This window comes from Artemia sp. Qi Xiang Cuo, chromosome 11 (assembly GCF_049724085.1).
Source record: "Artemia sp. Qi Xiang Cuo chromosome 11, ASM4972408v1, whole genome shotgun sequence".
Taxonomy (NCBI): domain Eukaryota; kingdom Metazoa; phylum Arthropoda; class Branchiopoda; order Anostraca; family Artemiidae; genus Artemia; species Artemia sp. Qi Xiang Cuo.
Genome location: NC_142804.1, coordinates 43,007,227 through 43,029,819, shown reverse-complemented (window position 1 = coordinate 43,029,819; position 22,593 = coordinate 43,007,227). Strand labels below are relative to the sequence as shown.

The 22,593-nt window shown below is 34.6% G+C and overlaps 1 protein-coding gene across 4 annotated transcripts in view; it reads right to left on the bottom strand.

The window, feature by feature from the left end:
* Positions 1 to 22,593, bottom strand: part of Klp10A (kinesin-like protein 10A) — a 91,754-nt gene that overhangs the window by 15,396 nt on the left and 53,765 nt on the right. For all 4 annotated transcript variants that reach the window (XM_089096795.1, XM_089096796.1, XM_089096797.1 and 1 more), the window contains 2 exons: positions 19,215 to 19,377; positions 16,250 to 16,496 (listed from right to left, as the gene is read on the bottom strand). In XM_089096795.1, the coding sequence (XP_088952921.1) occupies positions 16,250 to 16,496; positions 19,215 to 19,377 (410 nt within the window). The remainder of the gene's footprint in view (positions 1 to 16,249; positions 16,497 to 19,214; positions 19,378 to 22,593) is intronic.

Sequence of the window (22,593 nt, the reverse complement as noted above, 5' to 3'; positions counted from 1 at the left end):
AACTTATAACCCTTGCCCTGAAGACTGTAGGTGTCCTGCTCAAAGGTATAATTACCTGAACTTTAAACTGCGTGAAACAAAATGACTATCTCAAAATTTTGATTGGATATGTTTAGGGAAATGGTGGGCGTGAAAGGGGTGTTAGTTGCCTTCTAATAACTTTCAACTATTAAAAAGGGCACTAGCCCTTTGAATTTCCAATCGAATGAGCCCTTTTTGAAGTTTCTACGACAACGCGTTCTATAAAAACCTTATGTGCCCCCAGGGCATAACTTACAACCATTGCCCTGAGGGCTATGGGGGAGTGTTCTCCTCAAAAACATACTTTCTATCAGGAAATCAACTACGTTGAACAAAATGGCTATTTAAAAATTTTGATTGGATGTGTTTGGGGAAAAGGTGGGCGTGAGAGACGGGCTAGTTGCGCTCAAATGACTTTCGAATATTACAAAGGGCAAGTTTCTATGACAAAGATTTCAATAAAAACTTATATGCCCCCAGGGCATAACTTATAACCCTTGCCCCGAAGACTGTGGGGGGAGTGTCCTGCTCAAATGTATAATTTCCTGAAGTTTAAACTGAGTGGAACAAAATGGCTACCTCAAATTTTTGATTGGATATGTTTGGGGAACTGGTGGGCGTGAAAGGGGTGCCAGTTGCCTTCCAATTACTTTCGACTATTAAAAGGGCACTAGCCATTTCAATTTCCAATCGAATGAGCACTCTTTGAAGTTTTTGCAACGATGCCGTCTATAAAAATCTTATATATCTCCAGGGCGTAACTGACAACCTTGTCCTGAGGGCTGTGGGGGAGTGTTCTCCTCAGAAACATAGTTTATATCTGGAAATTAACTACGGTCAACAAAATAGCTATCTCAAAATTTTGATTGGATTTGTTTCGGGAAATGGTGGGCGTGGAAGGAGTGTTAGTTGCCATCCAATCACTTTCGACTATTAAAAAGGGCACAAGCCAATCCAATTTCCAATTGAATGAGCCCTTTTCGAAGTTTCTACTACAACTTCTTCGATACGAAGTGCCCTGTTTTAAAGAAAAAAATAATAAATAATACTTTGTGCCAACCTCGTTCTTATATGCCCTCAGGGCATAACTTAAAACCCTTGCCCTGAGGGTTGTGGGGGAGCGTCCTCATCAAAAACATTTTCCATCTGGAAATCAACTACGCTGAACAAAATGGCTATCTTAAAATTTTGATTGAATATGTTTGGGGGAATGATGGGCGTGGGGAGGGGGCTAGTTGCACTACAATCACTTTCGACTATTAAAAATGTCACTAGCCACTGCAATTTCCAATCGAGTGAGCCCTTTTCAAAGTTTCTACGACACTCCTTCGATACGAAGTGCTCTGGAATAAAAAAAAAAAAAAAAAAAAAAAAAAAAAAAAAAACATTGTGCCAACATTGTTCTTTACTTAGGCAGCGCGATTGCGCTGCCTGTGATTTGCAAAATTTTGTAATCTGACCAAGCAGAATTTTCCTCTAATTTTCTTTGTAATGCTTGCTCACATTTATGGACATCGCATCAACTGTACATAGAAACTGCATTGAAACTAGATAAGAGGTTTTTTTTTTCTGTTGTACTTTAAAGTTTAAACTTCTCAACAAGATCTATGGAATTTGTTATGTAAGATTTCCGTGTGCTTAAAAGAGGCTTAAACATGGTGGCCAAGAACTATCCTACACCTGTAGGTGGAGAACTATAACATTCTACAATATGACGTAACGGAATATCTTTCTTATGGATTTTATGCAGATCATAAAACTTTAGGGCTGAACATCCTTTGGGGTAGAATTTTTTGTACATTTGAGTTCTACCAATCAAAAGTTATGCGCCTGAAAAAATTTGCCTGATTTCGAAAAAAGGGTAAAAAAAACCTAAAAGTTATAGAACCTGAATGAAAATTGCACCATCAGATTCAGCGTATCAGAGAACCCAACTGTAGAGGTTTCAAGCTCCTACCTGCAAAATTGTGGAATTTTGTATTTTTTTTTGCTAGAAGAAAGATCACGGATACGTGTTTATTTGTTTTTTTTTTGTTTTTTTTTGCCAGGGGTGATCGTATCGACCCAGTGGTCCTAGTTTATAGTGGGAGGGCTCATTTGAACAGAAATTAAAAGTTCCAGTCCCCTTTTTGAGTGACCAAAAAAATGGGGGGCAACAAGGCCCCCTCCCACGCTCATTTTTTTCCCAAAGTCACCCGATCAAAATTTTGAGATAGCCATTTTGTTCAGCATGGTCGAAAAAACAATTAATATGTCTTCTAGGATGATTAAATCCCCCGAAGTCCCCGGGGGGAGGGCTGAAAGTTATGAAATTTACCCAATGTTTACATATAGTATTGGTTATAGTATATAGTATTGGTTATTGGGAAGTATACAGACATTTTCAGGGGGGAATTTTCCTGTTAGTGGGGTTGGGGGGGGGGGGTCAGGGGTTATGTGGGAAGATCTTTCCATGGAGGAAGTTTTCACAGGGGGAGGGACATTGCTATGAAGGGGTGTCGGATTTCCCAGCATTATTTAAAAAAACGATAAGAAATTAAATAAAAAAACATGTTTTTTAACTGAAAGTAAGGAGCAACATCAAAAACCTAAAACAAACAGATATTATTACGTATATGATTGGGTTTGCCCCCTAGTCTATGCATATTCATATCTGCAAAAATGTGGAATTTTGTATTTTTTGCCAGAAGAAAGATCACAGATGCATGTTTATTTATTTTTTTTTTTCAGGGGTGATCGTATCAACCCAGTGGTCCTATAATATCATGGGAGGGCTCATTCGAACGGTAATTAAAAGTTCTAGTGCACTTTTTAAGTGACAAAAAATGGAGGGCAACTACGCCCCCTCCCACACTCATTTTTTTCCCAAAGTCACCCGATCAAAATTTCGAGATAGCCATTTTTTTAATATGGTCGAAAATATAATAAATATGTCTTTTAGGATGACTTAATCCTCCAAAACCCCCGGGGGGAGGGCTGAAAGTTATAAACTTTATCCAATGTTAACATATAGCATTGGTTATTGGTAGGTATACAGACGTTTTCAGGGGGGATTTTTTCGGGTGGTGGGGGTGGGGCTGGGTTATGGTGGAGGATATTTCCATGGAGGAAGTTTTCATGGGGGAAGGGATATTGCTATGAAGGGGTTGCCAGATTTCCCAGCATTATTTAAAAAAAGACAAGAAAATAAATAAAAAAAAGTTTTTCAACTGAAAGTAAGGAGCAACATCAAAACTAAGGAGCAACATCAAAACGAACAGAAAATATTACGTATATGATTGGGTTCGCCTCCTAGTCAATACCTCGCTCTTTAAGCCAAAGATTTTTTAGTACTTTCGTTAGAGCTATTTATTCTAATTACTGGCCTTTGTGATTAAGGGGTCATTTTTAAAGAATTGGTACAAAATTCTAACTTTAGCGTAAAGAGCGAGGTATTGACTAGGGGGCGACCCCCCTAATATACGTATTAAAAATATATGAATATAGAAGTTCGTTACTTAAGTTAATTCGTAAGTTACGTATATTTATTACTAATAAAAACATTCGCAAATAAAATTAAACAACTTTCGAGAAAGCCATTTAACCAAAAAAAGTAAAAATAACATGCAAATTTTGTTGTTAATTATTCATGTACGAGCCAAATCAAAAGCCAAAATCAAAACCTGCATTAATTCAAAAATTAAATAAAAAAGAACAAGTCTTTTTAACTGAAAGTAAGGAGCGACAATAAAACTTAAAACGAACAGAAAATTATTCCTTATATGAAATGGGATGTCCCCTCCTCAACGCTTCACGCTTTACGCTAAAAGGGTTGTGAGAAAGAGTCAAACTTTAGCGTAAAGAGCAAAGCGTTGAGGAGGGGACAGCCCCTTTCATGTACGGAATAATTTCTGTTCGTTTTAAGTTTTAATGTCACTCCTTACTTTTAGATAAAAAAATTTGTTTTTTTTATTTAATACGGGTAAGGAAGAATAGGAATACTGTATGAATCTCTACATTTTTGGAAGGGCCTGAACTTAACGTTATATACGACACATCGAGCCTCCCCCGGTGGGCGGCGAGAGATGTTAAATAAAAAAACCAAGTCTACAGCTTAAGGTGTGTTAAAGGAAACATTTATGAGTTTAAACTAAGGTGTGGAAACAAGAAAGCATGCTAAAGCAAGGAGAAAGAGATATGCCTTAAAAAAAAAAAAAAAAAAAAAAAAAAAAAAAAAAAAAAAAAAAACAGGAACACTTAGCCATCATGTTTGGTGGTGAAGAGCCAAAACTGTATCTTTATGAATTAAATAAAAAAAACAAGTTTTTTAAACTGAAAGTAAGGAGCGACATTAAAACTTAAAACTAAAAGAAATTATTCCGTATTTGAAGGGGGCTGTCCCCTCCTCAACGCCTCGCTCTTTACGCTAAAGTTTGACTTTCTCACAACTAAATTTTTTTAAACAATAAAAAAACTTTAGCGTAAAGAGCGAGGCGTTGAGGAGGGGACAGCCCCCTTCATATACGGAATAATTTCTGTTCGTTTTAAGTTTTAATGTCGCTCCTTACTTGCAGTTTAAAAAACTTGTTTTTTTAATTTAATTTCTGATCGTTTTTTAGTTAATGCAGCTTCTATTTGCATAAAAATTTTAATTTTCTTTTGCTAAATGGATGTCTTTACAAATTAACTTACGTAACTAACTTCTATATTCGTATGTTTTTCATCTGGCAAAAAATACAAAGTTGCACATATTTGCAGATATGAGCTTGAAACCTATGTAATAGGGTTTACTGATACGCTGAATCTGACGGTGTGATTTTCATTAAAATTCTTTCACTTTTGGGGGATTTTTCTCCCCTCTTTAAAAATCGGGCAAATTTTCTCAGGCTCGTAGCCTTTGATGAGTAATACTAAAATTAATAAAATTTAAACATTCAGGATCAGAATTATAAACCCTTTCTTTTTATAAATTTATCGACATAAAAATTCCGTTTTTAAAAGAGTCGATAACTATTGAATTTTATAGATTGTTTTTTTATTGTTTTTTTTTTTATTACGGCTATTTTTTTAAGTGTATTAGTGGGGTCTCCCATTTTTCCAAAAAACGCTCTTTAAGTTAAAATTTAAAAAAAATTTTTATTCACAAACCCCTGAATCACAAAGGACGTTTAATTAGAATAGATAGCTCTTTTGAAAGCACTAAAAAAAACTGTAGCGTAAAGAGCAAGGTATTGACTTGGGGGAGAACCCTCTTACATAAGTTATATTTTATGTTTGTTTTAAGTTCTAATATTCCTTCTTACATTTCAGTTGAAAAAACTTGTTTTTTTTATTTTACTTCTGATCGTTTCTTAAATAATGCTTGGAAATCCGGCGCCCCCTTCATAGACATGTCCCTTACCCCAACGAAACATCCTCCACGGAAATATTCTCCAGAGTACTCCCCTCCTCTAGCCCCCCCCCTCCAGAAAAAATCCTTCCTGAAAATGGTTGTATACTTCCCAATAACCAATAAATAATGCTGGCAAGTCCGGCGCCCCCTTCATGGCAATTTCCCTTCCCCCATGAAAACTTCCTTCATGGAAAGATCCTTCCATATAGCCCCCGACCCTCTCCTTCCCCCACCGACCACAAAAAAACACCTCTGCAAAACTCAGTATACTTAACAAAAACCAAAACTATGTTAACATTGAGTAAAGTTCATAACTTTCAGCCCTCCCCCTGGGGACTTTGGGCGATCAAGTCATCCTAAAAGACATTTTTATCATATTTTCGACCATGCTGAACAAAATGGCTATCTAAAAATTTTGATCCGGGAACTTTGGAGAAAAATGAGCGTGGGAGGGTGCTTAGTTGCCCTCAATTTTTTTGGTCAATTGAAAAGGGCACTAGAACTTTTAATTTACATTCCATTGATCCCTCCCACTATATTCTAGGAACCCTGGGTCGATAAAATCACTCCTAGGAAAAAAAAAACAAAAAAAAACAACAAATAAACACGCATCCGTGATCTTTCTTATGGCAAAAAATGGAAAATTCCAGTTTTGTAGATAGGAGCTTGAAACCTCTACAGTAGGGTTCTCTGATGCGCTGAATATGATGGTGTGATTTTCATTAAGGTTCTATAACTTTTAGGGGGTCTTTCCCCCTTTTTTCAAAAATCAGCCAAATTTTCTCAGGTGCGTAACTTTTGATAGGTACTAAACTTTTGAATGGCACTAAACTTGCTGAAAGTTATATATTTGAAATCAGCATTGAAATCTGATTCTTTTGATATATCTATTGGTATCAAAAACCCGTTTTCTAGAGTTTCGGTTACCATTGAGCCGGGTCGCTCCTTACTTACAGTTCGTTACCACGAACTGTTTGACAACGTATTTCAATTCCACTTGGAATAAGTATGATTATGATGGTCAATGTGGTTTGAGCGCTCTTAATAAGTTGAAAAAGGGTTGTGGTCCTTACCAATATTTGCAAACCACCTTACTACGGTGCAGGATAAAGGCTAGCCGCTAGGGGCTATTTGATTAAAAATTAAAAAGAAAATAAAACCTTAGAGTGTTTTTTCAAAATTCTAAAACAGAAGCTCTAGAAACAACAGCATTTTATTATTTCAGTAAATCAACTTGAACATGTTTTGATATCCTAAATTTTCACGTTTCACGAATTCTTCGTTTTGAACTAATGGCTGAATAATTCCACAGCTCACCAATTGCAAATTTTTTTCCTGCATTGTGCTTGATTGGATATTTCATCTTTTGTTTTAGCAGCTCAACTTCAAATTTTGTACAATTTCCGACTTATTAAGCTGATCTGTTTCCTTTTATTCTTTCTTTGATTATTATTTCACATTGATATGTGATTTCTGTCTCTGTGGCTATAAGTAAACTTGTCAAATTCTGAATAACAGGTTCTCTCATCATAGAAAGTAAGAAACTTCTCTCTTAATTCAAATTCTATAATTTTCTCTAATCTTTCTTCTTCCTTTCTTTTTTTCCTTTCTTTTGCCATCTCTGTCTCTCTCTCTTCATATGCTCTCTCCATAATTAGATCTATGGATTTATAGATATAGGATTTTGATCCCAAGTTGACAAACCAAGGATGGTGTAAGATTTCCATTAAGGAGATGCGGTTTTCAGATTTCTCCTCTAGACACCGACAAATCAAGTGTTTACTAGATAGGAGCCAAACCTTGATCAAGTGTTCACTAGGTATTTTCCATCCTTGACTGCGTTTCCAACTTTTAATATCCTCATCTTCCAAGTAACTCAGTCCCAGTATGCAAGCCAAATTCAATCCCAAGGACCGGACAATATTTTCCTCTAATTCCTTACCAACGCCCGTCTGGAAAATACACTTGGGCTCTTTGCATATTCTTGCTCTATGATCCCTTTTATAAAATTCACTCTCAGATTGAGACCAAGATTCTTTATCACATTCATCTTGGGATGTGTCATCACACTTGACCGCATTCCCCTTTTCATCCAGGCTTTTATTGGTGCGCATATTCTTGGAGTTCTTTCTAGCACATGTCTGGAAAATGCACTTGGGGTCTTCGCATATTCTTCGATGCCAAAAGCTGCAGCATTCATTTGTTTCGTTTATCTTTATTTCTTCAGTAATAGTGTTTACCATTATGTTCTCTGGTTTAATCGCAATTTTCAGGATTTCGGAAGCTTCTTTAATCTTTTTAAACATTTTGAATGTATTCCATTCTGACAAGGGATCTTCTTGTTCTTCTTGAATCTTCTTGTTTTTTACTTTCCTTATATAGGTGGGTAAATTCAAATACTCTTCCTGATATTCCATTATGTAGATACATAGGCTCTCTGTGTCATAAATATCATACATGTTGAAGTAAAACGAATTCTGATTGTGCTTGTCCTTTAAACAGGTTTCGCATTGATAGTACTTAGTTAGCTCATCATTTTTGCGCACGAATTTAACTGCAACATTAATTTTGTCTTTTTTTCGGGTTCCAAGATAAACAAATCCAGAAAAACCTAAACGTTTATTAACGTTAAATGTGTACTTCTCGTGAAATGCATTTTCATCCTTTGCATGAGCGTAATTTTTTTCATGGTCATTTTTGTTGATTTGTTTTTCAGTTTCTTCCGCTCTAAGGCCCATGTTACTCTTTTCACTCTCAGATTGAGAACAAGATTCTTTGTCACACTCATCTCGATTGATTCGAGGTTCAGCTTCTTCAACTGGGATCTCAGTAGCATATTTTTTTCTAGGCTCATTTACTTGTGTTAAGGTTTTTGGTTTTTTAGCTTTGGGAGTCGTTTCTGGCGTATCTATGACTGTATTTGACCTCTTTTTCGAAGGAAATAACGACTGATCCTGAGCTTCATCGGCAATTTTAGACCGAGTGATTTTAGAAGATTGTTTCGGTACATCCAACCCTTTTCTTTCCATTATGCGAAGCAATTCTGGGCTATGTCTCATTGGCCTTGTTGTTTCCTGTGACAATTTCTTTGCCTTAGGTGTTTTACCTTTGTCTTTCTGTAAGCAGGGGGCTGTGTCATAAAACTTAACCGCATTCCTGTTTTCAACCACGTCTTTATTGGCGCGTAGATTTTTTGCTTCCTCTTCTGTTGGACGTGCGTGTTCGAGCTCTGTCGATGCTTGTTTGCTCCTCCGATATTTATCTTTGCCATTCTTATATCTTTTCTCGCAAAATGAATTTTCGTGTAGCGTGAAATTTTCATCAGTAGTAGCTATGCTACTTTTGCTGTCAGAACGGTCAAGCTTAGATTTTTTGGTTTTAGGGCGATCACATTTGTCAGGATTGTCCATTTTACGCTTAATCGATCTGCCAATAATGAATTTATCTGGAACAAATAAATCACTTTTAACGCTCATGACGGAACACTTTTTAGTCTTCTTTTGCTGATTTTTGTAACTTTGTCCACCAGAAGACTTTTCCGATTGGTGGCTTTTTAGCTGTTCACTTCTTTTGTCAGACATTTTTCGTCCTTCAGTATTTAACTGCTCACAATAATATAATACAACTAGTTTAGTGCTATCACAAGCCACTCTCTAAAGTAACTAATGAGATTACTTGACTGTATGCTTTCTTTTATTAGCACCTGACGTCATTACAAATGACGTCATATTGTTTTTATGTATTATAGCTCAAGTTTCAAGATGACGTCACTAGTGATTATAACCTACGATGCATGACGTCATTTGTCATTTTGCGTATGAAAATGCATTTTTTGTGAAAAAAACTGAATTTTGTTACAATATAATCTTTTGTCAATAATAACAGGCACAAAATATTGCAACTTATTTTCAACTTCTTTTGAGCCCTTAAACAGCTCTCTATGTTTCTTTCCAGTGTCCTACTAGTGATCACAAAAAAGAAACACTAACACATCAGTGCTATACATGAAAAAACTGATTTTTCTTACTGTTCAAGGTTAGGGGTTCTAACTTTCCTGCGTTGGCTTTTGACAATGGAGATTCCAATGCTGCAGTTTGGATTTTAGCAATAAACTTTTATCTTTGATCAATCGAAATTATAGTTCCCATTCCTGATTCAGCTTGGTATCCCACTTGTTTCTCACTTGACCTTTTTCCAAAAAGTGTTTTAAAAGTTTTTATACCTAATGGCCTTGGCTTCTTCTTACAAACGATCAGAAATTGAAAAAAAAAAGAAAAATTCATACAAAGTAAGGAGCAACGTTTGAACGTAAAACGAACAGAAATTAGTCCTTATATAAAGGGGTTGGTCCCTCATCAATACCTCTCTCTTTAAGCTAAAGTTCTTTAAGAAGGTTCAAAAAAGGTTCTGATTCTAGTTTCACGGCCCTTGTGTTTCATGAATCGTTCTTAAAGAACTGAGACAAAAGAATCAAACTTTAGCGTCTAGAATGGGGTATTAAAAAGGGGGTAGCCCCCTCATATACGGAAAAATTTCTGTTCTTTCTTAAGTTTTAATGCATTCCTACTTTCAGTAGCAAAAACTTGATTTTTTAAAAATTTAATTTCTGATCGTTTTAAAAATCATGCCCGGAAATCCGCCTCCCTCCATGAAAATTTCCCCTACAATGAAAAATTCTATCATAGGAAGTTCCTCCCTCGGAAAATAATTCCGCCAGGAAAGTACCCCCGGACAATTCCGTCCTCGCGAAGAATTCCCCATAAAACTTCTTGCTTACGATTCCGACTGAAAAATACTCCATAGCATACTTTCATTTGAAGAACTTTTCCTCAATTGATGAGGGACCATGTGTTCCCTGTGAAGGGAACACATTCCCCGGAATGAATTTCCCCGAGGAGATAGTAGCAAACAAGGGTGATTCATTTGGGAGTTTGCTGCTTGCTTGGTCAAATTGCATTACCACCTCTACAATTTCCAAATGAATTAGTTTGGCTTTTTTTAGACCGTCAAAGAAATCCAGAACTTGAACTCATGTTTCGCTATTCAATATAAGCGATAAACACGAACAACAGGTAGAACAAAAGAATTTTTTTTTGTAAGACAGTGAAGCTTTTGAAGAACGCCTTGCACATCCTCAAAACTCAAATGAATATTTCAGCCCTATATCTCAAGGCCGTCCTCAGGAAAACAAAAATAAACACATATAACAAAACTTACATTAAAACACAACCTTTAAAACTAAAAATTCCTTTAAAACAGTCCTACAATCCTCAGTTCAACGAAGTTATACCAGGACTGATAGATAAGATGAAGTGGAACAAGGCAACTCATTCAAGTGATATAAAAAACAATAATTAAAATTTAATTAAAGAACATGCTTTCAATGCTAATCTTGCCTTTTTGACAGCTTCTTCAGTTTCAATTTCAATTTATATTCTTCAGTTTCAAGTAACAAGGTGGAAAATCGCAATTTCCGTTGAACTAAGAAATTCTGTCGTATTATGCAACTGCAACCTTATGCAGTATCTTAGTTGATTATTATGCAGTATTGTTACTTACTAGCATCATGCAACAATAAACAAAAATGCTTTTTAATATTTTAAAAAGTCTGATGTCAAAAATCTTTTTCAAAAATCTGATGTATTAACATTTGATCAGTATTTAAAATAATGAAATGTCATGGATAGGGGAGAAAATTGCATAAGCCAATATGGCATTTGATGCTTCATGATTACTTAAATATTTAAAATCTTTAGTAACAACGTATATGCTTTAAGCAATTGGTTGCCATGACATTAAAACAACAATAATTGTAGCTGCAAAATGCAAGTAGTTAGACAGGAAAGAAACTAGGAAGCCAAAGAAACATATTATCTGAATCCATCATCCCCACCCCAATCAAACAGTTCGTGGTAACGAACTGTAAGTAAGGAGCGACCCGGCTCAATAGTAAACAAAACCCTAAAAAACGGAATTTCGATACCAATAGATACATCAATAGAATCAGATTTTAATGCTAATTTCAAATATATACGTTTCATGAAGTGTAGTCCAACTTATCAGAAGTTACGCGAGACAATTGGGTTGATTTTTGAAAAAAGGGGGAAAGACCTCCTAAAAGTTATAGAACCGCAATGAAAGTCACACCATCAGATTCAGCGTATCAGAGAATTCTACTATAGAGGTTTTAAGCTCCTATCTGCAAAAAAGTGGAATTTTGTATTTTTTGCCAGAAGAAAGATCAACGATGCGTGTTTTTTTTTTTTTTTTTTTTTTTTTTTTTTTTTTTTTTTTTTTCAGGGGTGATCGTATCGACCCAGTGGTTCTAGAATATCGTGGGAGGGCTCATTGGAACGAAAATTAAAATTTCTAATACCCTTTTTTAAGTGACAAAAAAATGGAGGGCAACTAGGCCCCCTCCCACGCTCATTTTTTCCCAAAGTCACCCGATCAAAATTTTGAGATAGCCATTTTGTTCACCATGGTCGACAATATGATATCTATGTCTTTTAGGATGACTTAATCCCTCAAAGTCCCCGGGGGAGGACTTAAAGTTATGAACTTTATCCAATGTTAACATATAGTATTGGTTATTGGGAAGCATACAGACGTTTTCAGGGGGGAATTTTTCTGGTAGTGTGGGATGGGAGGGGGGTGGGTCTGGGTTATGTTGGAGGATCTTTCCATAGAGGAAGTTTTCATGGAGGAAGGGACATTGCTATGGAGGGGCGCCGGATTTTCCAGTATTATTTAAAAAAAGATAAGAAATTAAATAAAAAAACAAGGTTTTCAACTGAAAGTAAGGAGCAACATCAAAACTTAAAACGAACAGAAAATATTACATTTATGGTTGGGTTCGCCCCCTAGTCAATACCTCGCTCTTTAAGCCAAAGATTTTTTAGTACTTTCATAAAAGCTTTTTATTCTAATTAACGGCCTTTGTGATTATGGGGTCATTTTTAAAGAATTGGAACAAAATTTGAACTTTAGCGTAAAGAGAGAGGTATTAACTAGAGGGAGAAACCCCTAATATACGTATTAAAAATATATGGATATAGAAGTTCGTTACGTAAGTTAATTCGTAAGTTACGTATATTTATTACTAATAAAAACGTTCGTAAATAAAATTAAATATCTTTCCAGGAAGCCATTTAACCAAATAAAAGTAAAATTAATATGCAAATTTTGTTTTAATTATTCATGTACGGCAAGCCAAAATCAAAACCTGCATTAATTTAAAAACGTTCAAAAATTAAATTAAAAAAAAAAAGTTTTTTTTAACTGAAAGTAAGGACAGCGACATTAAAACTTAATGAACAGAAAATTATTCCGTATATGAAAGGGGCTGTCCCCTCCTCAACGTCTTGCTGTTTACGCTAATGTTCGACTCTTTCTCACAACTCTATTTCTAAAAAAAAAAAAAAAAACGTTAGCGTAAAGAGCGAGACGTTGAGGAGGGAACAGCCCCTTTCATATACGGAATAATTTCTGTTCGTTTTAAGTTTTAATATTGCTCCTTACTTTCAGTTAAAAAAACTTGTTTTTTTTATTTAATAAAAGACAAAGATTTAGCCTGATTTAGCTGAAGAATAATCTTCAAGTCAGTAAACGATATTTTCAAATACTGTTGTGGTGCAGATAATCATTTAAATTGATATTTAGGAGATTAGTTTTGAAACTTAACTCAGGATTTAAAATGTTCTTTATGAGGTTGAAGCAAGAACAAATTTAGATTAGGATCTAACCTACTTTGGTACATTTAAATATATAGTTTGATCTAGTTTCACAACATCCTCTCAAATGAAAAAAGATTTAGGATCATGGAGAAAAAATAAAGAATTTAAGTTTATTTCTTTGGCAATGCAGAAGATTTATATAGGCTATCTTAGGGATATATCCAGGACCATTAGCGAAGATAAGGTACACTGTCAGAAACACATGTGATACAGGAACAGCATAAAATAAGGAATCTAATGGTATTTTTTTTAAGTTTATTAAGCCATTTTCTACTACAAAGCTGCTGATCTGTAATGCTACCTTGCATTGTACTACCATTCCCCATGATTGGGTTAAATATGGGCTGTTTCTTTTTTCTCAAAGTGATAAAAGTGTACAATATTACCTAAGTTTTGATTGGAAATAAGAGCAAAAATATTACAAGCATAAATGATCTGCAATTTTTGTTTATAGCATAGGCAATAGGGTATATATTTTAAATTATTTTTTTTTTACAACAACACTTTATTTACATTTCCAACATGTGAAAATTATTGGCCTATTTATGGAATTCACAACAGCGTATTAACAGTAGACTACAGCAATATTTTAGGTGGTGTTGAAATATATTTGTAGGGGTTTGTTGACACAGAAAGATATATCAACTACCAAACATTAGTAAGAATTTAAATGAAGGATAAAACCATTTAGTACAAAGATTTGAATGACACAGTTAGAATTAATTTTTGGTCATTATATCTATGAAATGTGAGATCTTTAAGAACTTTGTCTGAAAGGAAGGAAAATGTCATAGAAAAATATGAACTTTGAAAAAAAGGAAAAAAAGAGAATAGTAAATACAATGTCATCATTTCCCCAAACACCTGTGTGTGGATATTGTTTTCAAGTAAAAGTTGAATTTGACTAAGTTTAGTTGGACCCAAAGCAACCTTAAAATTTGATACAAACACAACAAATTGTATTGTATTTTAAAGCTTCCAATCAGGACACTGAATATATATGGTTTTTTGGCCCATGACCAACAGGTTTTAAGTAACACTCAACTTTGATAAACAAATAGAAATACAGTACAGTCTATTGAGTATTTATGCATTGAAGTATTGTAGTAGCAAAGAAATGATATTATTTCAGTTAGTACCCTAACAAATGTTTTATAATTGGGTGTAGGCAAAGTACTTGTTTCAATAAATTTGATTTAAAGCACAGTAAATTTTACTTCTTTTCTAAGTGATCCTTGACTTTCTATGGTCCAAAAAATTCTTTTTTTGTTGATCCATAGAATTAATCAGCTTTGGAGGTCTTGCTATTGAGGATAAAAATTAACTAAATCTCCACAACATATTTTACGAATAAGCTGCAATAAAAATTGGGCTGTAAAATCAGTATGTTTAAAGTTTAAAAATTGAAAAATTTAGTAATCATTGTGTTTTTTTCTAGCTATGAAAAGATGGGGGATCTTGAGAACCTGAGAGACCACTATGTCCACCTAAAGAAAAAAGGGAGATCTACAAGTGGATCTTAGGCTAGTGTTAAGCTTAAAGACAGAAGACAAAGAGCTTGTACAAAGAATGAACGTACTTTCTGAACATATAATGGAAAGGAACCGTAAGACAACAGGGAACACTCTTCAAAATGAGAATACATCAGTGGAAATTTATCCAGAGTGTGCAGGGAGTGTCTCTAGTGAAAATCTCTTGAACTATACAAGAAGTATTTTCGCCAAATCTCCTGATCAAGATGTTTCACATGCTGCAGTTAGCAGCCAACAATATAACTACGATGAGGTTAATGATGCTGATTTTATTACCCCTAGTGAAGAAATTATCATTAACAATCAAACAGATATCCCAAGTTCCCAAGCTTCTAGTAGGCAACAAATATATGCATCAACAAGCCAAAATCAAACTCATAATATAACAAAGACTGGGTCTAGAGATCAAACAGACCTGAAGGAACAGCAAGAAATTGACAAAAAAAAAACAAAAAAAAACAGCGATGACCAGTATGATCTGGAGTGGTACTTTCTACAATCACTGTTATCTCATCTGAATAAAGTACCAGATGACTCAAAGTTAGAGTGGCAGCTGGAGATTATGAAGGCAATTAAAAAATTAATGTAAGCATTCAGTGTATTTTTAGTTTTATAGACGAACTTAATAAAGCTTTTTTTTCTCTCTTTAAGGTAAGCATTAAACTATATGAAAAAAATGGCTAGTAGGTCTAAAAAAACAAATATTCCAGCAATATAAATCTTTAACAATAATATCACTAGTACCAGAGTAAAAACATGATATGAGAAAAAAGTTTTGACATTTCTATGGCTTTGTTTTGAAATGTAGTAACTGGTTTTAGATTTTCTTTTAAAAAAATCTAATAGCTATAATTAAGTGTCTTAATTCTATGGGAGATGGTGAAAAACAAGGTAAAGAGACACTTTTTAACATAAAAGTTATTAAAAATATGTAAAAAGATATGCCCGTCATGAAACTGAAACTAAAGAAAAAAATAAAGAGATTTAGAGAAATAAAGAAATTTTGAAACTGCCATGCAGTGTCCTTTCCCTTTGCCAGTTTTCACTTCCAGAAGTTTAACGTTGGACTGGGATAACCAAAGGGATGACTAAAGAGCAAACTACAGCCCATGGTAGCCAAAAGTTAAAAAGCGCGTTTAGAAAAAAAACTACCTAGTGAAAAAAATGCCATCTGACACTGATTCAGGAATGGTAACTATTAATTTTGGTTCGTCTTTAAAGTAAAAGGTTAATTTCAAAAAGAAATCTATGGTGATTTCAAAAAAAGTCTGAAGACCCTCTAAAATGGCATCAGATCAAAATGAAAAGTGTACCGTTGGAATCAGTATGGTCAAAAACCTAGAATAGGAAAAAAACAGCCCCCTTCCTTGCACAAAAAGGAAAACCACTTTTTTGCATGGGTAGCATTGAAAATTGACGCTGCAGTGTGAAGGGAAGATTTTCGATATGAAGGAACATAAACGTAAGACCCGTAACATGAAACGTAACAACCTTAGGACTAAACGTAACGTAAAGTCTTACGTTTTCAATGTGAAGGAACCTTAATAGAAAGGTCTATAAATATCTCTTTAGCTAGTCAAAGTACATACCTTGCCAGAATAAATCTCAAAGAATGAGGCATATACACTCAAGTCTTGCTGTTTATACTTAGGGGTCCTTAAGAACTTGAACACATCTTTTGTCGCTAGTGCATAAATTCCTTTTGTGCAGTCTTGGGTCTTGCCAGAAAAGTCTCCACCCATTGTATGGGTTTTACCACTTCCAGTTTGACCATAAGCAAAACATGTGGCCATTCCACCCTCAAAAATTGTCTGCACTAGTGGCCTAGCAGTAAATCTAAAAAAAAAAAAATTATGTACTTGCCAATACCATTTCCTGTTTCCGATTCGACAACACAGATCTTGAAGGCATAAACATTGAAATTTCGAACTTTTGATAGTTCCAATAAGCTGGCTATTGAAGAAAATGTCGGAAATAAAACGTCTCCAGCCGAAGTATCCTTTTCAAACCCATTTTTTAAAATAATGACTCTTAAATCAGCTTAATTTATTAGTACCTTAAGTTAAAATTTACAACATCAAACGAAGTTTACAGAAATCATTTTTGTCAACTCTTTATTTTTTATCTTTTAAATAAAGCAAAATAGCTCTCTCCCTTTAACAATGTACGCAAAATCATTGGAGCTTAGTACTTTTTTTTATAAATAGAAATTTCTTTTGTAAATAGCTGAACATGAAGCAGTTACTAATAACAGAGACGAAAGAAGAGCGAAAGGGAATGGACGAAGTAAAAGAAATTTTGAAATTATAAACCGTAGCAGCAGTACTTTTACATTGTCAAAACGAAAAATAGACAATTCATTTTTTTTCTCTTTAGCTGAACTAACAGTAAATCTTGTCCCTTTTCTGCGAGTAAAAAATAAACTAAAAAAAAAATAAAATTAGAGAACCTTAATATGAAATGAGCTTCTCAAAAGACAATCTGATTAAGCTATTTGTTTGACGATTTTGGTACCAAAGCGCTTGACTACAGACTTTCAGAATTCCATTTGTATTGGAACTCTAAAAAAATTAGGAGTGATCCCCCCCCCCCAAAAAAAAAACAAAGAATATTATTTCGCCATTTATCATCCGCTTTTCACAAGTCAATCTGACTAATCTCATTTCATACAAGGCATGGCAGAAAATTAATGAGACAGGCGATTCTGCAAGCGATATGGCAATCCTGCAATGTTGTACGTGAGATAGCACATTTATCAGAACCCTTCCACAGCTTAAAAGTTTCTACTCTATCCGTTGACTATATGATGGTGGTTACTGAAGTCGTGTTTTCATTGTGCCTCACGGAATAGTGCAATAACAACAAAAACTGTAAAAAAAAAACACAGAATTTTGATATAAATAGATGCATCCAAAGAATTCGATTTTTATTCTGATTCCAAATATACAAGATTTATTGAGTTTAGTGCTTCCCATCAAAAGCTATTAAGCTGAGAAGATTTGCCTGACTTTTGGAAAAAAGGGGGGTTTGATTTTTGGGGGAAAATTTGCGTGATTTTGGAAAACAAAATTTCTGCTTGAAATTTTATTTCCTTAATCTGGAATTTTGTATTTTGTTTTGCTAGAAAAAAAGATCGCAGATGCGTGTTTGTCGTACGGAACCAATGGTCCTAAAATATCGAGAAAGGGCTCGTTCGAACGAAACTTAAAACGCTATTTCCCCTTTTGAGCGACTAACACGATTTGCTGTCATTTCGGGACCTTTGAAGCCACAAAAAAAACTGTAACAGACATGCTGAAGATCATAAACGGTTGAAGACTTTCTAAGGTCCTGCAGACAATGGGAGCAACGTCTCTACCAGTGCATTGCTGCCCAAGGGAACAAATTTGAAAGGGATAACATTGATATTTGAAAGAACTAAAATCTTTGTTAAGTAAATAATCAGTCTCATTACTTTACTGCCACACCTCGTATAATTGATAAAGTCAGTAAGCTCCAGCCAATCATAATTTAAAAAAATCACGGTGACGCTTAATAGCAGGTAGCTGAGGCGTTACCGAAGATACAACAACCTAACCTGAAGCCTTCTTGTGTTTTCGATAAACACAACGCGGTTATTTTCTTTTTGCCTGTTTGGCCTTGAGGAAAACAAGAATTTTTGATTACAGAGATTGCATAAAACCAGGTTTCCCCTGATTTGTCTCTCAGCCGGAGACTCAAATTGAGAATCCATTTTTTTTTGGGGGGGGGGGGGAGGATAGGGATAACAGAACTTCAAATATTTTTTGGGGGGTGGGTCAAGAAAATATTTTTCAGTTCTCACAAAAGAGTATAGGCTATGGTTTTCTTTTTAATGAATCTGTCTTGACAGACTTTTCAGATAGTTACAAACTAAATTTATTTAAGAACAATGTAAATACTTGAGAAAATCCACAAACAATACCACAAAGACCGTAGCCGGGGCGAGGGGTCCGACCCGCCCCCCTCCCCAAAAAACTTTGCCCGGCTCATAACAAAGTAACCAAAATGAATATAAACAAATTTTTGGTACGGTTTTTAGTTTTTTGTAATCCCCCTCCCCTGAAAAATTCTTTTGTACCCCACTCACACCCCACAAAAAAAAAATCCGGGATATGGCCCTGAATACCACTTACATTTTTCCACCTATGGATTAACATGACAGTGTACAATAAATCACTATTTTAAAGGTCACCATGATACTTCTATAGGCTTAAAGATTTTGAATTCTGGAGGACTAAAAGAATAATAAATAAAATATGATTAATTACCAGTGAACAGACAAAAAAAATGAAAAAATAAAACGGAAATCAACAAAAATGGTTTTTTTCAATAGTTTTATTGAGGATTAGTTTTGGAGCTTGAAAATATGTTTCTTTGCGTAATACTTTCTAAAAAATTAACTTAACAATTAATGTCTATAGAACAGTTGCAGAGCATCAAGTGATTTCTTAGACACAAATAAGTGAAATCTTAGTTTAGTTTGAAGCATTGTTGGACAAAAAAAAAAAAAAAAAACAAGAGAAAAAAACTTACTTATATACAAGCTCATTTGTACATGTTTCGTCGAATGCGTAATCAAACTTAAAATGTTGATTTTCGAGATATTTCGTTAAGTCGACTTTCGACTTTGGTTCGTGGACGACAATGTGATCCTTACTCGGTATTGATATCACGTCAACCTCTTTCTTTGCATTCTCTAAAAATAAGGATCAAATACCATTAGGAAAGAATGAAAAGGTTTTAAATTTGAAACTGCACTCTTAGAACTATTCTCTAACATAGTACAATGTCACTTGATCACAATCCATTCAACAGTAACAGTAAACTCAAGAGTAACAGTAAAACAGTAATTCAACAGTAAACAGTCACTAAAAAGAACCAAAAACAATTATTATAACCAGTTCTTAACTGGGTTGAGGTATAAGATAAGATTTTTTAAAATGAATTTAAAAAGATTTCGGTGCAATTATCTAGAATTAAACACACATCAAGTAATGTTTCAAATAACTTAGTCGAATCTAAAAAGGGTAGGAAGTCATCTCATAGCATTCCAAGGGCTATATATCCAGAAAAGAGCTGGAAATCATTGATCACGAAAAACAAAAAATAACTATTGTACTTAAAGCAAAAGTTCGCAACTGGGCTGGGGTATGAGATAAGATTTTGCAGGTGAATTAAACAAAAAATTGATACAATCATCAAGAGTGACACACATATCAAGTAATATTTCAACACCACTAACTTAGCCAAATCTATAAAGGGTGGGACATAATCTCATAACATTCCAAGGGCTACAGATCAAAAAAAGGACTGGAAACCGTTGATGACTGTAAATATATTCTTCTATCAATTACGTTTTCTAGAAATGACATTTTCAGACATAGTCAGTTTGAACCTAAAGAACATGGAACAAGGCTTGTGTCATAGTATACATACCCTTCTGCAATAAATTGTTCTTTACATTATAAGTGCAAACAGAACTAAGTTGTTAGCCACTTTTGCCAATTGTGAGCATATAAAGAGTTGAATTGGCAGGCAAGAGCCATTTTAGGATGGAGGTTTTTATTCATTACTAGTGATAATTGGCTTCCAGCGTGCACCCATAGTCACACAATATTAGTGATTCTCAAGCTTGAATCATTATAAGATAGGAGCGGCCACTTAATAATTTTGTTTAGGACGAAGTGGCTTACCTCACCTCAGCTCCTCCACATCTTACCCCAGATGGTAAAGTGAATGCCCGAACTAGGTGAAAGCTGAAATTGACCCCGTGAAATCCAAGACAAATCAGTATTAAGACTCGTTAGTGCCTTATTTTGGGGAAGTGTATAATAAGTCTTAAGTATTTAATAAATGCATTTTTTTTAATACCTTAACTTAAGTCTAAATAACTTAACTTAAATAACTTAAGTCTAAGGCTACGTTCTCGCCAATTGAAACTGTCCAATTCTCTAGCACAAGTGTGGCTTAACGAAGAACAATGACAAGTTAACAAAGAACATGAACAATTCGTAAATCTTGGATTAATCCAATCAATAGGCGTGACTACTGTGTGGTTCGGGAATTACAAATTGGCAAAACAATGAAACGCATAGATTATTCCAGAATTCCTAAGTGAGAGAATAATCTTTTTTTTTTATTCACTGTCATAATGTTCTAGACAACTTTTTTTCAAAAATTCATTTTGCTGCTCTATAGAGCTTTTTTGACACCATTCCGCAGACTATTTTCCTTTTTTTTCTTTTTTCTTTAACTCTAAGGCCCTTCCAGTTAAGAGTTTGTGCTATTCCTTTATTTGATGAGAGTTCTTACTGATGAGTCAGCTTAAATTTTGCTAGATCATCCCTTAAAACATAAATTAGGTCATTTTATCCTTCCACCGATGACAGGGTACCTAAATGGTATTCTCACCCAACTCCTAACTTGTCAAGCCTGAGTCCTCTGATAAACAAGTTCAAGTTACTTGAACTGAAAAGATATTATTGTCGTCAGAAAAAAGGGCCGAGATAGTCTGATAGAACAAACTAGAACAAACATGTTCGAGTCCATGAAATAAGAAGTTGCTTCCACTCTAGCCACCTTCTTTTTCATGAAAAGGATTATCAAATGCCCGATTCCAAAAACTACAAATTGAAAAGGCATTTTTTTAACTGACTCGTTCCAATAAGTTATCGTTTATTTTTGGGAATGAGAATACAGCCAAAAATCCCTGAATGTGGGCAGAATCTCAAATTAATTACCTAATTACCTAATGCCTAACCTAAATTATCTTAAAAAAATCAGACAAATTGTTAATTTCCATATTTTCTTATATCAAGTTAGACAAAGATCCGTCGGTAAGGTTTATTGCATATATTTTGAAAACCTGCAAAAAAAATAAATAAATAAATAAAAATTCTATTGAAAGAAAAGTTCAGCTGAAACTTAAACAAACAAAAATTACTGCTTCGCAGTTTATTCCCATATTTCGGGAAAACTTTTTCAGCCATACTAGTGTTGTAGGTTTATTGCATATGTTTTTAAAACCTGCAAACAAACAAAAAATAACAAAAAAAATTATATTGAAATAACAGTGAAGCTGAAACTTAAACGAACAAAAATTACTGCTTCGCAGTTTATTCCCATATTTCGGGAAAACTTTTTCAGCCATACTAGTTGTCTAACTGGTAAAATTGGGGATTTTACGTATTTTACCGTAATTCTACGGACCCCCAAAAAATTAGTATTTTACCTGTGTTACGAAATTTACCTATTTTACGTAATTTACGTATTTTACCTATTTTACCGGTATCTCACATATTTTACGACGCCTTGGAATTTTCACAGCACAAAAGCGCAAAGAGGTAGACAGAAACAGGTTTGGATATGATTTATTGACCTTTATAACAAAGGTTTGGGAGGGGCAGGCACCCCCTTGTCCCACAGAAAATTACACCCATACCAAAAAAAAAACAAGCTAGATCAAACAAAAGACTATTCACCACAGTTTATAGAATTATCCAGTAAGTTTATCGCAGATCATTTCTGGTCTTCATTCTCGGTACGAACAAAAAGCTCCTCCCACTTCTTTCTGCATTAGCGGGTTAGTCTGTTACCGTAAATCAATGAGAAATGGTTACAAAATGCATTATTCGTAATAGCGGGTTTCCACTTGTTTCGTGTCCAAGAGAAATCTGACTTGTCTACCCGTGAAAAGATCTAATGCCGCTTATGTTTCTATCTACAAAAACGTTCTCTGGAGCACTCGCACCTTGGTCCGGGTTTTTATAATAGGTGAGATAGGGTATGATCATACTGCTAATTCTATAAACTGTGCTATTCACCAACAAGATTGGACAAGAATTCTCGGTACTTATTAATTAGCCAGAATACACTGAAGTTCTTGATCTACATACCAGATATGAGAAAACCG